Source organism: Rhamphochromis longiceps, linkage group LG3, assembly GCF_057381845.1.
Source record: "Rhamphochromis longiceps isolate RC_006_pf linkage group LG3, R_longiceps_female_GT1.1, whole genome shotgun sequence".
Lineage (NCBI taxonomy): Eukaryota > Metazoa > Chordata > Actinopteri > Cichliformes > Cichlidae > Rhamphochromis > Rhamphochromis longiceps.
The window spans coordinates 6152480-6170594 of record NC_140559.1 but is presented as its reverse complement, the minus strand read 5'-3'; the positions used below and the strand labels follow the sequence as shown (position 1 = coordinate 6170594).

Here is an 18115-nt window from a genome sequence, read left to right as displayed (position 1 = left end):
ACATACTTAGAAAACAGGAAATACTTTGTATCAACAGGTAACTTCACATCTGAGCAGACAAGTATCACATGTGGAGTTCCCCAAGGTTCCATCTTGGGACCCTTTCTGTTTAACATTTACATGCTCCCACTGGCACAGATTATAAAGAACAACAAAATAAACTGTCATAGCTATGCAGATGACACACAAATATATATCACAATGTCACCAGGAGACCAAGGCCCCGTACAATTTTCTCCAGCTAAACAAAACAAAACTGAGGTAATAGTCTTTGGCGCCAAAGAAAAACGATTACAGGTCACCAGAGAACTTCAATCTATACATCTAAAAACCACAAACCAGGCGAGAAATGTGGGTGTAGTGATGGATGCAGACCTAAACTTAGAAAAACACATTAAGACAATAACAAAATCAGCTTACTATCGCCTCAAGAATATTTCAAGGATAAAAGATCTGATGTCTCAACAGGACCTGGAAAAACTAGTCCATGCATTCATCTTTAGTAGGCTTGACTACTGTAACAGCATCTTTACAGGTCTACCTAAAACATCAGTCAGACAACTACAGCTCATTCAGAACTCTGCTGCTCGAGTCCTCACTAAGACCAAAAAAGTGGACCACATCAGTCCAGCTCTGAGGTCTTTACACTGGCTGCCTGTCCGTCAGAGGATAGACTTTAAAGTTCTGATGCTGGTCTATAAAGCTCTGAATGGTTTAGGACCAAAATACATCAGTGACCTCCTGACCCAGTATGAACCATCCAGATCCCTCAGGTCATCTGGATCCGGTCTTTTATCAGTTCCCAGAGTCAGAACCAGACACGGAGAAGCTGCATTCAGCTTTTATGCTCCTTATATCTGGAACAAACTCCCAGAAAGCCTCAGATAAGCTGAAACACTCAGTTTATTTAAATCCAGGTTGAAGACTCACCTGTTCTCAGCTGCATTTGAATAAAGCACCAAATCCACACTTTTAAGCTTAAATTTCAAAACTTACATTTAACTACTGATTTTATCTACTGTTCTGATCTGTTTTGATTTTATATACTGTTTTGTTTGTTTGTTTGTTTGTTAATTAGTTAGTTTGTTTGCTTGTTTTAATCAATTTTAAATCATGCTTTTTATTTGTTTTTGTTTCTAATGTCTCTGTAAAGCACTTTGAATCACCTTGTTGTTGAATTGTGCTATACAAATAAACTTGCCTTGCCATCAGAAGGGCTCAAACCTCCTGCTGTTTCTACTGGACCATAAATTCTACTTTATGATCATCTTCAAAAATAAAAACGTGAGTTTATTTGTGAACTCTGTGAAATGTGTCTGATGTTTAGTTTGAACCAATCCTGTGTCAGCTGCAGCCACATCATTGCCACACATACAAATGGGTGCGTTCCTGTTTAGACCTGCTGGCTGTCAATGGGCTTCATTCCATTTCAGACTGCCGGTGGTCGGCTGTGATCTAAACTCAACATGGCTCCTGTGTTAGAAGAGCCTCTGATTTTAAACTTTGCACATTTAATAGTTTCTTTCCAACACTGTGGAGCTACCAGCCCAGTATATGTAGCCACAGTAGATGGAGTTATCAAGCTGACTGACAAACATCAGGACTCATGTGATCCCTACATGTGGACCTTTCACAGATGGATCCAAGTGCAGATTCAACTCTGCATTAAATTTGACTTCAGCTGTTACACACTTTCTAGCTGTGTCACTTCCTGCTTTTTGGATCAGATAGTTTATTCATGTCCACAAATGTTTGGCTGCATGTTTTTATCATCTATATTTCCAGTCTTCATGCAGCCGATATTTCATGTGAACTCCAACCTGCCAGCTGCCATCACGTTTTAAGGGTTCATTCAGTGTTGAAATGTAGGACAAACAGCAGCACATGTTCTCTAAATGTTTGCAGTCATTTTAAATGAAGCTGATACTACATGAGACATTTTCCATATTTACTGTCTTTGAACAGAGAATAATAAAGCCAGCAAACATATACAGGCTGTGCAAATACAAACTTCTGTGGTGCATTTGATGACCTGCAGAGGAGAACAAGTCGGGCTTTTCAGCCCTAACACAACCTCTTTGTTCTCAATACTACAAAACCTTCAAAGGCTGATATGCAAGTTTGCATGAATCACCAACACAGTTGTGTTTGTTTCTAGTATAGTTATAAATAAGCTGATCAAATATCTGCTCACTGATTAGATCCAGTATCTATTACAGATGAACTGGATATCACAGCGCATGTTGTTGATCCGTCATATCAAACTAAACCGTGTTGCTGGTGTAAATATCCTCCAATAAAGTCAGATGAGGGCTACTGTTGCCAGGTAACGATGATGTCACACTGGATCTTCTGATCTTTAGCATCGTAGCGCTCGGAGTCTGATGTTGGCTCATGTGTTGTTAAACACCAACATGACGTTCTACTAGTCAAGGAAACACCTTCACCCACTGATGCTGATCACACAGACCCACTAATAGAACTGTTTTATCAGGTTTATGCAGCGTCAGCATTAATGTCACATTTAATCAGACCACATTTACATTACAAGCCCACTACAACCATATGGAACTCCAAAGTGTTCAAAATTAAATAAATAAATAACTCATGATGAAATAAATAACTATGTGAATAAATAAGACACAGATATGTATTGTGAAATAATTGAACACATTTTGAAAAAAAGCTCATTATTGTGAAATATATTGCATTCTGCTATTTACCGTATTTTCACGACCATAAGGCGCACTTAAAAGTCTTAGATTTTCTTCAAAAAGTACGGCGCGCCCTATAGCGCAGTGCGCCCTTTGTATTGTAAGGAGGACGTAGTAGAGAACACCATGAGAACGCTAAAGGGTGAAGTGTGTGCGTTGACTTTATTGCACATACCTGTATAAAAGAACAGGTATGTGCGTTATGCAGGACACCGTTGTTTTAACAACCCTGAAAATGGCAAAGAGACACGCTTACGAAGCACAGTTTAAACTGAAGGCCATCAGCTACGCGGAGGAACATGGAAATCGAGCAGCGGCGAGAGAATTTAAGATTAATGAATCGATGGTTCGCAAGTGGAGGAAGCTGGAAAACAAGCTCCGACAGGTCAAGAATACGCAGCTGAGTTTCCGCGGACATAAGGCGATCATCGAGCAAAGAACGAGCGGGAGAAGCGTTTCGACGGTCACCATTCGGCTAAAAGCAGTTTCACTTTCACTTTTTATGAAACGGTGCCATTTTTCCATCCGGACCAGGACTACGGTAGCGCAGCAACTTCCAGCGGATTATAAGGAAAAGCTGGCCATCTTCCGCTCCTACTGCAGCAAACACATCGGCGACAAACACATCCAGCGATGGATGACCGATGGAGACCACAGTTTCACCAAGAGTGGAAGGCAGCGCCGGGCGAGTTACGCCACAATTTGCCAATGGATTGTAGATGCTTGGGCTAACATGTCTGCTGGCACTGTTGTAGGAGCTTTCGCAAAAGCCGGCATCATTTCCGAGGAGCCACACGGCACGGAAAGTGACTCTGACAGTGAAGAAAGTGAACCTGGCATGTTTGATGGAGATTTAGCGCAGCTGTTCAATTCAGACACAGAGGATGAGGACTTCGATGGGTTTGATTGATGATAAAAATGTGAGTACCAAACTTTGTTTTGCTCCTGCTTTATTTTTAAATACGCACACTTGTATGCTTGTGTGTTGTTGATGATGACGATTACTGGTAATAAAAATGTGAGTAAGGTACCGAACTCAGGTTTGCTCCCGCTTTATTTTTAAATACGCATACGGTACTTGTATGCGCCCTATGGTCCAGTGCGCCTTATGTGTGTGTTAAATACAGTAAGGGCACACATAACTGAGACTGCGCCTTTTAGCACAGTGCGTCTTATGGTCGTGAAAATACGGTAAATTTACTTATTATTGTGAAATATTATTTCATGATCATTATTTTTCACAATAACAGAGATTATTCCTGAGGCATTTTATTTATTCCCAGCCATTTTTAATCCAAAATGTCCTTTTTTTCAAAGTCAGTCTTTATTTCAAAATCCCGTTTTTCCCAATGGCCTATTTATTTCATTATTATTACACATTATTTGACCACAAGCAATCTTTTCTGGTTTGACGCCGTCTTTGTAGCCAGAAACCAGCTCTCTCCTCGGCTTCCTCCACTACACGCTTCCCCCACGCCAGTCTCCTCCGTCACTATAAAGGGGAGAGTCATGAGCTCCATCACCCTCACCTGTGCCGTCCAACGTCCTGCCACCAGCCTCCACTGCAGCAGGCCAGAGACCACACCCCTGCCACAATAAGTAAAAGTATATCCTTGCTGTACCCTTAATGCTAAATGTGCTAAATTAACCGCTGCCTTTGCCCCTTTGGGATTATTCTTATGTCACTGGGATGTTGACCTTTGACCTTCACATTAGAGAGATGGGCAGACATAATTAGTGTATGAATTTTAAAGTAACAGGTAATAAAGAGAGTGTAGCAAATGTAGTCAGGTTTATTACTCTGTATCACACATGAGTGCCCGAGGGAGGCGGGGCTGACTGGGGAGACACAGGAAACAGAGAGACAGGGCTGACTCGACATGAAACGATGAAACGTGGGACACGGGAACAGAAACTAAACACAGGCTGAAATGAACACTGAGGGAGGGAGAACTAAGATTACTGAGAGCCTGATAAATAAGAAGAACAAAAACCAAGAAAAACAAGAGTCAAAGAAAACCAAAAACACAAAGCATTGGGCCAGGACCCACTGCTGTGACATTTATATGTGATAAAAACATTAAAAACTGCTCACATGTTGAAATCTTTCTACGTATACTTTAGGTTCAGCTCTCCAGCCTGGCATTTGGTTAAGCATGATTCAAACATTTGATTTTGTTTAACTGGTTTTAATTATAGTTACTTTTTGTGAACATTTGTTGCAGCATTTAAAAATACATCATTTATTTTCAAACTTTTATTTGATTTAGAGCATCATATTTGACCAACGTAAATGTTTTCATTTCATATAAAAATAACTGAAGCAGTGAACTAAATATCTGAAATCTTTCCTTCCTTAAAAGTTATAATCCTACTTAAGTTATAGTGCAAACGCTTAAGCAACAAATATACTTGATGCTAATTAATTAATATTTCCCTTTGATGTTGCAACTATGCGGTCACTTCTGTCTTTAAACAAAATAATATTTTCCAGTTACAGAAATCATAAAGTCCAAACTACACTGAAAAAAATATGTTGTTGGATTTACTTAATTCAATGGTGGACATTTGTTGCACACAGATGTTTTGCTTTGGCAGCAACTTAAACAATTGAGTTAAATTAACACAATTTATTCAAGTTCAATAAGCCTGTGCAATTTGTGTTGATAAAATGTGACTTAAACATGTTTTGATGAAGTAATTTGAGCTCTTGGAATATTTTAATCCTTCACAATTTTCTCACTTTATCCCAACACCATTCAATAACTTTTACCCAATACTACTTGGTCACTTAAATACTACATGTTATCTTCAAATTACATTTTGCTATTATATTCTAGTATCAAATACACAATTTTCAAATGGAGGCCTTATAACAGATTATATTGTTCTCTTCCAAGATGGTTGCTGGCATCCACCAGTAACCTTTCAAAACAAAATGTCTAATTTCACTGCATTGACAGTAGGTAAAGAATTAAACTGACATTACTCCTCCACTGAATCTACATAAATCAACAGTTAAATAATGTCAGTTCTTCCGTGTTCTCTGGAATCAATCACAGCAAAGAAATTAGACTGTTTCTTTTGAAAAATGTTGGGAAAGAACAAATCAAGATCAAAAATCAAGATTCAGTTAAACAACAATTATAACTAAACAATTTGAGATAATGTTAGTTTCCATTAACATTAAATTAGGTTACTGAATTGGCAAACACCTTCCTATTAACATTACCCATTTTACCCCAATAACTAAAGAAATTAGCACTTGCAGGTCAAAACCTTTATTCAAGAGATGCAAAAATAACATTGATACAGTGACTGTCAAAAATTACAGCACTGATCATACTGTGACATGTTGGTTCAAAACAGCACACTTAGAAATATTCAACGTTCTTTACTTCAACTGAATGAAACTGAAAACACCATTTCACACGACCCATAAGGGATATTTAGACTGTATAACTGTTCACGCTACATCTCTTCACTAGTAAAAGAAAGAAAAAATACAAAGAGAAATTTAAAAATGCTGCCAAAATGCTGCACAGAGCAAAAGGAAAAACAAACAACAACAAAAAAATGGCCCTGTCCTCATGGCAGTTGCAGTGTATATAAAAATGAACCCTGCGATCTGTTCCTGGAATTGAGCTTCAAAAATGCAGCAGAACAAGTGTGAGATTTAAATGTCTTCTCACCTAGAGCTGATCACCTTGCATGCATAACAGTGAGCTTTCCTTGCAGGAGCAGTTTTGTCTTAGTTGTGAGCTTTTCTTGTACCGGACTCTGCGCCCCAATTTTAGTGTCAGACCACACCTTCAGAGTATTCCATCAACAACAACAACAACAACAATCTTTATTTATAGAGCACATTAAAAGCCAGGGGCATGCCAAAGTGCTTTACATGAAACAATAAAACAATAAAATGATTTACACTAAAACATCAGAGTCATATAAGTGTGGGATTATGTTCACAGGTAAAAACCACTAATAGGAATAATCTATAGCACACAGCTATAGCAAAGTAGAACTGTACCATCATACACAGTGATAGAGGACATAGGCTACGCAACAATAAAATAATAAAATAATTAGCACTATAACGTCAGAGTCATATAAGTGAGAGATTATGTTCACAGGTAAAACCACTAATAAAATAAACTATAGCACACAGCTATAGCAGAGTAAAGCTGTAAAGCTGTACCATCAAACACAGTGATAGAAAACATTGACAGCGCAGGACAACGCAAAACAACCAGACACATTAATAGAACAACTCACTAGAAGCAAGGCGAGAATTTAACTAGTAGAAAAAGCAAGTTCAAACAGATATGTTTTAAGCCGTGATTTAAAAGATTGAATAGAATCAGACGCCCGGATGCCAATCGGGAGACTGTTCCACAGCTCAGGTGCAGCTAGAGCGAACGCTCGATCACCTCTAGACTTCAAGCGAGATCTGGGCTGAACCAACAATGACTGTGAGGAAGATCTTAAGGCCCTCGTAGGAAGATATGAATTTAAGAGTTCCTTAAGATAACTTGGCCCTGTGTTATTAGTAATTTTAAAAGTAAACAACAGAATTTTAAATTGAATACGAAATTTCACAGGCAACCAGTGCAGATCAGCAAGGACGGGAGTGATGTGAGCAAACTTCTTAGTTTTAGTTAGAATGCGTGCAGCGGCATTCTGGACTGTCTGTAATCTATGTAAAAGGGTAGAGTGGAGACCATAATAAAGTGAATTACAGTAATCTAGTCTTGACGTAACAAAGGCATGGATAAGCTTTTCCAAGTCATTGTGCGGGATGTAGTGTTTGGCCCTGGAAATAAGGCGAAGTTGGTAGAAACTAGATCTGACGACAGCAGATACTTGTTTATCAAGTTTAAATGAGCTGTCAAGTAGCACACCCAGATTCCTAACAGTGTCAGGGAAAGAACTAGTGAGAAAACCAAAAGCATCATGAAGTTTGGCACAAAGAGCGTCACTGCCAAAGATCATAATTTCAGTTTTCTTATCGTTAAGGATAAGAAAATTTGCCAGAAGCCATTGCTTGACCTCACACATGCACTCTCGAAAGTTACTCACGGACATAGCTAGATCATCATTCAGCTCAAAATAGATCTGGATGTCATCGGCATAATAGTGAAAGGCAATGTGGTATTTCTCAAAAATGACACTTAAAGGAAGCATATACAGTGAGAACAGGGTAGGGCCTAGCACAGATCCCTGGGGGACACCACAGCAAACAGGTACAGCGGAGGAGGAGGAGGTGGCCAAGTGAACCGAAGAGAGCCGATCGGAGAGGTAAGATTTAAACCAATCCAAGGCAGCGCCCTTGATGCCTACAGTGTGCTCTAGTCTCGCCAATAGTATGTTATGGTCAACCATGTCATCAGAACCAACCACGACGCAAGAGGAACACTGATGACGTGCAACCCTATGACCCAATCTGGGGCAGTGATGTACCAGCGGAGTTCAAGTTGTGGACCACCGGACAGAAGGTCCTGCACTCACTGTTCCCATGGGTCGGAACTGGAAAAAACACGTTAAGAATTGAGACTCTTGACTACCGATTTGGACTTTTCCTGAACAGCTCAACAAAGATAAATAAGGCTCAGAATAAGGAAATCGACGCGATCAGAATAGTGGTCATGCAACACAGGGTTGCCCTGGACATGATTCTCGCTGAGAGAGGGGGCCTCTGTGTCTTATTCAACACCACTTGTTGCACCTATATCCCGGACAACGTGCACTCCTTGACCATGACCACCGCCCTAGACAAGTTGCGACAACTGAGTAATGCGCAGCAACAAGACTATGTCACGAACAATGAGGACTGGCTGACCTGGCTGCTGAGTGGCAGCTGGAAGACCCTCGTGATAAAAGGACTCGTACTGATAGGAGTTCTGCTTCTATTATTATGCTTGTTTTCTACATGTATCCTACCATGCATAAGATCCATGATTGACAAAATGGTACAGGCCACAGTAATTACCTATGTTGGACTGCCACTAGAAGATGAACCGGATGAAGAAGATTTAGTATAGAAACACACACACACATACTGAATGATGCTACAATTGAAAATGTTATAATCAAGTGATTGTTGGCTGATAATAAAGTATGATTAAGTGAAAAATATTAACATCAGGAGGGGATGTTAAAGAAGAAACGCTTTAATGAGTTTTATGTTGAATTAAAGTACATGTTCATATTTTACTCTTAATAGGAAAAGAACAAAATGTACTACTCGCTCTGTTTATAGAAAGAGGAAGTTCACCCTATGATATTTATACGAACTTAGACACACACACACACATATGCAAAATTAGAGGAAACTGCTATGCTTGTTTCACCCTGCTATAAATAATAAACGACTACTGCAGCTCGGTGTGAGTCCTCTCTGAGCCCTCACCCGTGCAGCACGTTAACCGTCTCCAAGTGTCTCAGTGTTGTTTATTCACCTAACTGTTTGATAACTGTAAATCTCTGACAAGAGTTTATTTATACCATCTTCACGTGAACACATTCAAGAACATAACAGATGAAGAAACATTAAAAACTTCCACACTACATGAAGCAAGAAAAATAGTTTATTCCTTTATGTAGAAAAAACAGAAACATCAAACATCTCCAAGACTCTCTTTGAAAGAACTAAAAACCTTTGTTCTCATGGTCCAATCATGAGTGAACTCCCCGATGAAGCCTTGTGTGCTAAAACATGTCAGAGTTTTAAAGGTTAAACATGAGTTTCCAAAACGTTTTGCTGGAGAACAATGAACTATTTGACTGAGTTTCAATCATTTACAGACGAGCAAAACCAGGACAGAGAAAAAAGGACAAAACTGACTCAGTAAAAAACAGAAAAGAAGATCCCATGTAGATCTGTATTATGTAGAAGTTCAGCCCAGCAACCAGTTCAGTTCAACACAAGTTTAAATGATTCTATCTGAACTCTGTGGAGCCTGATCTCAAGCTTTTTGAGTCCGACACAGAAACCAGAGGATCTTTCTGTGTCTTCAGATTCACTGTGATCCAGTGATGGGAGTGATTTCAGCCCTGAGTGATCGCGCTGATGTTTGCACAGAGCAGACAATGAGGTGAATGTTTGGGCACACTGGTCACAGCTGTAGTTTCCTTCCATGTGTGCACGTTCATGAATGTTACGATGACCTGACTGTGAGAAGCTTCTCTCACAGTAGATGCACTTGTAGAGTCTCTTTCTGGTGTGGATCTGTTGGTGTCGTCTCAGGTGATGTGGAGCTTTAAAAGTCTTCTCACACAGGTCACATCGATAAGGTCTCTCCTCAGTGTGGGTAAACATGTGTTGTTGTAACTGTGCGTCTGTTGTAAAGTATTTGCCACACTGTTCACAGCAGTACACATCATGTCTGGTGTGAATGCGTAGGTGTGTATTTCGGCTCCCTCTCTGGCTGAAAGTTTTTCCACAGATGTCACAGCTGTATGCCTTAATTCCAGAGTGGGTAACTAGATGACTCTGTAAGTGGCTACTGCGAGTAAAAGCTCTGCCACACTGATCACAGCTGTACGCTTTAACTCCACTGTGGATGAGTTGGTGTGTTTTTAGGGAACCCTTTGAGGAAAAAGACTTTCCACACAAGTCACAGCTGAACGGACTCTCTCCAGTGTGGATGACCTGATGCTGTTTTAGTTTAGCCCTCACAGTAAAACCCTTCCCACACTCGTCACAGCTGTATGGCTTAATTCCAGAGTGGGTAACTAGATGCCTCTGTAAGTGGCTACTTTGAGTAAAAGCCTTCCCACACTGATCACAGGTGTATGGCTTAATTCCAGAGTGGGTAACTAGATGCTTCTGTAAGTAGCTACTGTGAGTAAAAGCTCTGCCACACTGATCACAGCTGTATGGCTTAATTCCAGAGTGGGTAACTAGATGCCTCTGTAAGTAGCTACTGTGAGTAAAAGCTCTGCCACACTGATCACAGCTGTATGGCTTAATTCCAGAGTGGGTAACTAGATGCCTCTGTAAGCTGCTACTGTGAGTAAAAGCTCTGCCACACTGATCACAGCTGTATGGCTTAATTCCAGAGTGGGTAACTAGATGCCTCTGTAAGTAGCTACTGTGAGTAAAAGCTCTGCCACACTGATCACAGCTGTACGCTTTAACTCCACTGTGGATGAGTTGGTGTGTTTTTAGGGAACGCTTCCAGGAAAAAGACTTTCCACACATGTCACAGCTGAACGGTCTCTCTCCAGTGTGGATGACCTGATGCTGTTTTAGTTTAGCCCTCACAGTAAAACCCTTCCCACACTCGTCACAGGTGTGTTTTTTCTCTCCCTTTCTTCTGTGAGGTTTGTCGGCCTCCTGAGAGCGCTGACTTCTGGCTCCATGTTGGTCCTGCAGTGACAGAGATACAAACAGAGGCAGTGAGTGAAATGCAGTCGTGGAACAAACTCAACCTTCAAACTCCATTAACACTAGTTTTAAACCTGAAGGTGGAGCGTGGCACCAAACACCACTTAAACCCCCGGAGAGCAGCCATTTGGCTTTTAGCTAGGCTTTAGCTTCAGACAAGTGGAAGCTAAATGGGCTAGTCATTCATATGTATATTAGGTTGTTACCTGGGAATTCTGGAGGGAGGGGAGTGGGGGTGTGTGATTGAGGGGGTGGGGGAGTGGAGTGTTTCAGTTTTCCATCTTAGGGAGAAATCAACACACATGGGTGTATGTCCTTTGTTGCTGACATTTATTGATAAAAACAGTACAAAAAACCAACCATTTGTACACATATTTACAAATAATAATAAAAAGTGAGTGAGTACATTTCAACATTTTCAGCAATCACTCACAATCCTAGCACTGCCATGGTATCTTTAGTCTGCATTTACCACATGTGTATCTGTTGCAGTGAACACATCGCACAGTGGCATGATTGTTCTTGCATTTGTGTTTGACCTGACACATGGCTCTTTTTCCAGGGCTTGGTGTGGAGGGTTGTGTCCAAAGCAACTGTTCTTTTCTTGCCTTCTTCGCAGCTACATGAGAGTGAGCCAACTCTGTTGCAAGCTCCACCAGGAAGTCCACCCGTCTTTCCTTCATCCCGGTGCATGCTTGATACAGCACATGTGCATTCAGTGCTGCCATGTCAATCATGTTATAAAACACGGCAACTGGCCAGCGCCGTGTTCCTCTGCGGACAGTGTACTCCCGAACCATCTGGTCCATCACATCCACGCCACACTTTGTTTTGTTGTAAAGGGTGACAGTGTTTGGCTTCCTTTTGGTAGTGTTATCAGTCTGAACCACGCTGTGCATGCTGCTAAGAATATAGACTGTCTTCTTCCGTTTGGCCGCATACGCCGTCAGCGTGGCAGCAGAGGTTGAAAACACCTAAGAAATAAGATAAATTGTTTTTTCCATAGCCCTTTTACACACAATGAAACACATAAACATAGAACCACAAAAGACCTGCAACATACCTGAGTGGTGAATTCACCACTCAGGTATGTGTAAGTGTACACAGGTAAGTGTAAAAGGGCTATGGAAATAACAATTTATCTTATTTCTTAGGTGTTTTCAACCTGGCCAGTTGCCGTGTTTTATAACATGATTGACATGGCAGCACTGAATGCACATGTGCTGTATCAAGCATGCAGTCTTACAACATTTCATCTGTGGACTCCTGCTTCCCCTCTCCTTGAGCCAGTTTGTGACGGGAACATGACATAAGAAAAGTAATTTATCCCTTTTTGATTCTGTGTATCTGGCGCTCATCCAGTGAGTTCACACTTGGCAGAAACAGACTGAATTTGTCTGGAGAACTTTGGCTTCAGCCAAGTTAGATAAACACACTGTGTCTCTGTCAAAACAGCAGTGTAGTTGTGGCACCCCTGTGAGGGAATGACCACATTAATATTATTTTGTGTAAAACACTCATGTAACGGGACATTTTTCATTGCTATATGTATTTATTTTCAGTTTCTTTAAGAGGATAGAAAATCCATGTAACAGGGATTCATTTTATGTTAGAAAGCAGTGAGGGCGGAACTTTGGTGCTTGCTCCGGGGTTTCGGGGAGCAGTAAGTGGAGCCCACCTTCCGCTGCTTCCTCAGACACGTTCTGGAGGAAAGCAGAGACGCATCGTGTCTTCCTTACTCTGCTCTTCACCTGCTTTTACAGGTCGGTACACGGTGCTCGCACCGAAAATGTTGTTTATTGTCACCATGGTTACCCACGTTAATGTGAATGGGAGAGTTAAGGCGGTCCGCCAAAGTTATTTATATGTAAACACGGGAGAAAACCAGAGGAGTGTCCCGCGCGACCGCACCGCGAGCCCGCTCGTTAGGTGGAGCGCTCGTGAAGCAGAGTCAGTGCGCTCCTATGCTCTGTGCAAACGTGTTGTAATGCTCCAATCAAATCAGTTCTGTGAGATGTGAATGTTAATAGTTCTGTTAAAGTGACTGAGTAGATTAGCTAGTGTAACACAAGCACTCTGAGCAACTCTGTGTAGCTAACAGAGGCATTCATGGGTTGATTAAACAAGCTGTGTTTCATGATGCACTAAATAGTGATTTTGCCAGTAAATTACTGGAGGGAACAAATGTAATGTATTTACCAATGCTGTTATTGAATAGAACTGTTTAGCCAGTAAGACACTGCAGAAGACAATGTGATGTGTTTATTGATATGATAAAAGGATGTAGCTGTTATGGAAAGAAGTGTGAACTTGAGAAACTGAACCAGTTAAAAAGAGTATATTTCACTGATGTTGTGAAATAAGTAAATGTAATTGATGTGAATGAGGAACCAGCTGAACAGTATATTGAAAGCTCATGTTTGGTGTTTTATAGCATTTATTTGTGTGAAATAAATCAGACTCAGACACGTTCTGGAGGAAAGCAGAGACGCATCGTGTCTTCCTTACTCTGCTCTTCACCTGCTTTTACAGGTAACATATTTGTCATCGAGGTCTTCATCCTTGGGACCCGTAACATAGTAACTTCTTCATTGTTATACTTCTATAGTTTTCCCATTTTGTGAGCTGTGGATGTGGAAAGTGTCTCAGTGACACATCCACATGAAAACGGCGTTACCTTCGTTCATTTGCACGTCAAATGAACGAGCTGTTTGGACTTTAACGTCACAGCTGATGCTTCGATACTCGAACTCAAGAGTTCAGCTTCCACTCAGAGGTACAAGTACACACAGCAAAGATAAACGTGTACACAAGGTGGAACCCACAAGTGCACAGCTCCGACCAGAGATGGGCAGTAATCCGATTACTTTTTTCAAGAAACGAGTAAAGTGAGGGATTACTATTGCAAAAAAGGTAATTAGATTACTGTTACTTTGCCGTAAGCACGCTGCGTTACTGCGTTACTAAAACCGCAGCTGTGTGCAGATGAACAATGGATAATCTATCGAGTGTGGAGAGAGTGTGAGCGTGCAGCGTTTAAAGCGTGGAAGCACTGACCTTACTTTGAGTTTGACTCTGTAAAAAGTGACAAAAACATTAGCGTCCGCTGTTCACTGCGTGGGAAGACAACATGCTCACTCACTATGTGTTAATGGGCATGCTTATTTATAACTTTGATAAAATGTCATAAAAATAATTCCATGCCAGCTCACCATTCGTGATCAGGTAGTTTCTGTTCCAGTTCCAGTCCCATAAATCATGAAGCTTGCTGCCAGAAAAGCTTCAAATCTCCTTTGAAAGCTGTTTGTGGTCTTGATTGTGGGAGCTTCAGTTGTCTGACTCCAGCTGCCACACAGTGCTCACTGATATCATTTGCAAAAACCCCAGTGTGACAATATTTATCAGTGAAGCAGAAATCAGGAAGTGACGACTTTTCTTTGAACATTTGCTAAGGCTAAGCTGTGCTTTCTACCACAGTTGGGAATTTCCTGGTTTACAACAAATTATTGTGTCAACACCGCATAAGATTTCAAACTACAGGAAAATCACTGGAGTTATAAGAGGCAGACAACGACACACACACCACATGCATGCTGTTGCTATTTATTGTGGATTAACCTGTCAAGGGCAAGAACAAAATAATTCTGCCTCAAATACAGGAAATCATAGCTTTCCTGTATTTCCTCCATTGTTGGCATGCTGGTTAGTGCTGTTGCTCCACAGTAAGAAGGTCCTGGGCTAAATTATCCATGAATGTAAACGGCTGTGTGTTTCTATCTGATAGACTGGTGAGCTGTCCAGGGTGTACCCTGCCTGGTAACCTATCACTTCAGGGTTATTTCCCAGCCCTGCTGCAACCAGGATAGAGATAGGAGGATGGTAGTTGTTGTAGACCCATTCAATTTCAATTGAAGGATTAAAATGTTCCAGGAGCTCAACTTACTCCATCTGAACATGTTTCAATCGTGTTTTATGAACACAACATGCAGCTTTACTGAATATGAAAAGGTTGTGTTGATTTAACTCAGTTGTTTAAGTTTCTGCCAAAGCAAAACCTTTGTGTGCAACCAGTGTCCACTATTGAATCAAGTAAATCCAACATGTTTTTGTCAGTGCAAGAAGGAGTTACGGTGCCTGTACTCCTGCACAATATTGTCCCGGGAGGGAGGAAAACTTTCTGGTGAAGTTTTGGTTGATTTTTGTGTTTTGCTTGACACTAGGTTGATTTTATCAGTGAGGTTTGGATTGTTTTCTTTCTCTAAGAGAGAGAAAGATGGTTTTATGCTTGGACATGTTTGCAATGGGCCCCAGTATTTGTTACTTTATTAGTATTTTATTGGTTGCGTTTGTTTGTGCTTTTGTTACAGTGCACTGAGATAAGAACATCTGAGAGGTGTGATCCACCGGTGGTGATATTTTGGTATTTTGTGAGTTCCCGATTTAACAAATCAGCTCTTTAATCCAGACCTGAGAGGTTGAACTTTAAAGCGCTATAAAATATTCTTACTGGAAACAGTGGCAAAGTGTTTTTCTCCATGATTATAATGGGCTTGGGAGAAATTCACTTATATGTGACATTGATCACATGAGAAGTCCTGAGCCTAAAAGGATTGCAGCGAGTCAATCCAGTCCAAAAACAAGGAGCTGTTTTCCTTTAAAATGATGACGTCATCTTGCTGGTGATGGAGGCTTGAATAGGCTGCGCGTGAGACTCCATTATCAGCAATATCTGGTATGAATGTGTGTGGATGTATGCATGTGACTGGACTGTGATGGACTGACGACTAAAAGTTTAACTGACTTGATACTGAGACAAAAACGGTGCCGACTTTAGGATTAGTGAATGTCCACAACAATTCACCCAGCCTGTAGAAGAAGGGTGGAGGTTTTGTCTTGCTTTGTTTTTGCAGGAGCAGAAGAATGACAGAGACTAAAGGGGGAGGCTGTAGCTTCACATGAGTGTGAGCTGCAGACTGAACCCTTTGGTTGCTAATGTTGAGTCACTGATGTTTGCATTAAGAAAATTGTGTTTTATTAGCCATGTTTTAATTAAGGTATCACATTATATTGTTGGGAATGTTAAATGCTAAAGTGAAGAAAAGCTTTGATTTCACTCATGACTGAACATGTTATTATTAACCATAGCAGGCCACTGTAAAGAGTCAATTAGCTTTTATAGATGGAAAAAAAGGCCAAAAACTCTGTTAATACCTATGAATAACAGGGAATGATAGACTTGTCACATTCAAAATAGAGATATGTAATAACAAACACGGGTCCGTGTCATTTAGGTTCTCCATTGAAATAGTCAATCATTTAGAAAAGTAGAATATATATATATATGTCTCAACGCTGTTTCTCAATAATATTAAAAACCTAAAAACTATTGTTGTGGAAGATAGAAGTCACTGTGACAGCCCTCTGACTGTGGAGGACGTTTGTAATCCTATTTCTGCACTTAAGGCCAACAAATCTCCCGGCACAGATGGTTTAACTGCAGAGTTTTATGAATCATTTTCTAATCTCCTGGCTCCGTTCTTACTGCAGCTTTTCATAGGAAGTGTAGAGAATAACATCCTCCCTCCTACTCTTACTCAGGGTCTCATAACACTTATTCCAAAGCCAAACAAAGACTTACTTCTTATTGATAATTGGAGACCCATCTGTCTGCTCAATGATGACTATGAGATTATGGCTTTAGTACTTGCTAACAGAATGAAAGAGTTCTTGGACACAATTATGGATGAGACACAATCAGGCTTTATGAGAAACAGACACCTTTCTAAGAACATGAGACTGGTTTTAGATCTACTTGATTACTCTGATTTGGTATCTGACTATAGCTTCATTCTCTTCCTGGATTTTTAAAAGGCTTTTGATACAATTGAACATCAATTTATTTTCCACTCTTTGGAAAAATTTGGCATTTTTCTGTAAAGCTATCAAAACCTTGTACACAAATGGCAATAGCTCAATTAAAATGATTAAGACTCCACCCCGAGATTTGACCTGTTATACAAGGAATCAGCACAGCTGATAAGGAGCTCATCATCAGCCAGCTAGCTGATGACACCACACTCTTCTTGAAGAATGCAAATCAAATCCGTCCAGCCCTTAGTGTTATTAGTGATTTCTCTGAGGCATGTTAATACTTTTAGCTATTTTATATCCATAAATGTAAGTTTATTAATAAAACACCATATTTCTGCCGTTCTATAAGGATATGAATTGTACATACAATCAATTTCAGACTCAACCAACAAAAAGCCTCTCAGAACAATATTTATATTGTAACAGTTGCTATTGTAATGCAGTGTATCACCACATGGCGGCGCCTCCTGTCTCACGACTGGTGTCACCCCCTTTTTGTTCTTCTTCGCACTCCTCCTGTAATGGATGCTCCCGTGTGTACGCGGACTAGTGTGCTCTTTAGTAATGTGTGGTAGAGGTAGCACTTTTATTTTTGATATTGTAAATAAATGAGTACTTTTTGGAAAGTCAGAAGCTGTTGCTCATTCGCTATCCACCTGCACACCTCCGCGGCTGGCTTCACCTCCACTGCACGTTACAATATGTTGATTTTTTTTGCCTACTCATATCATAATTTTTTTACTCCTGGTTCTGTATGTTCATGTTCTGTTCTTTTGTAAACTTCATCTATTTGTATGTTGTATACTCATTGTGTTTCAATAAAGTTCGATTTAAAAAAAGGTACGTTCTAAACGAAGCTTCAGACGTCACTGATCACGTGACTCTGGCCAAACGAATCAAGCCTCGACACGGTGCTTCTGAAGCAGCGCGTTGATCTTTCTGACACACGCACCGGAGCGTCAGCTTCAAGCGGACCATCACTACGTCTCACATCTAAAGGTGTCAAGGTAACTTTGAACTGAGTTCAGTCAATCTGGAGTTTTTCCAAGTTTTCTGTTGCTCTCTGTGAGAGAAGAGCGTTAAAGGCGGGGCTCTCCAGAGTCCAGCAAAACAGGAAACCACAGCTGGGTGTGTGTAAGTG

The 18115-nt window shown here is 40.6% G+C and overlaps 2 protein-coding genes across 2 annotated transcripts in view; one reads left to right on the top strand and one right to left on the bottom strand.

Annotated features, from left to right (window-relative positions):
• LOC146672658 (uncharacterized) overlaps nt 1-18115 on the top strand; it is a 36173-nt gene that overhangs the window by 14151 nt on the left and 3907 nt on the right. The window lies entirely within an intron of this gene.
• Nucleotides 9628-12912, bottom strand: LOC146672659 (uncharacterized). The gene is made up of 2 exons (XM_085402596.1): nt 12855-12912; nt 9628-11141 (listed from the first exon to the last, which is right to left on the bottom strand). The coding sequence occupies exons 1-2, from the start codon at nt 12910-12912 to the stop codon at nt 9628-9630; spliced, it is 1572 nt and encodes a 523-aa protein (XP_085258722.1).

Bases quoted from the DNA above. Each gene is read 5' to 3' on its own strand.
- LOC146672659 (XM_085402596.1), bottom strand. From the start codon at position 12,912: ATGGTGACAATAAACAACATTTTCGGTGCGAGCACCGTGTACCGACCT. The intron at 11,142-12,854 runs GTGAAGAGCAGA...TTGAAGGTTGAG, and splicing joins GTACCGACCTGTAAAAGCAG to TTTGTTCCACGACTGCATTT.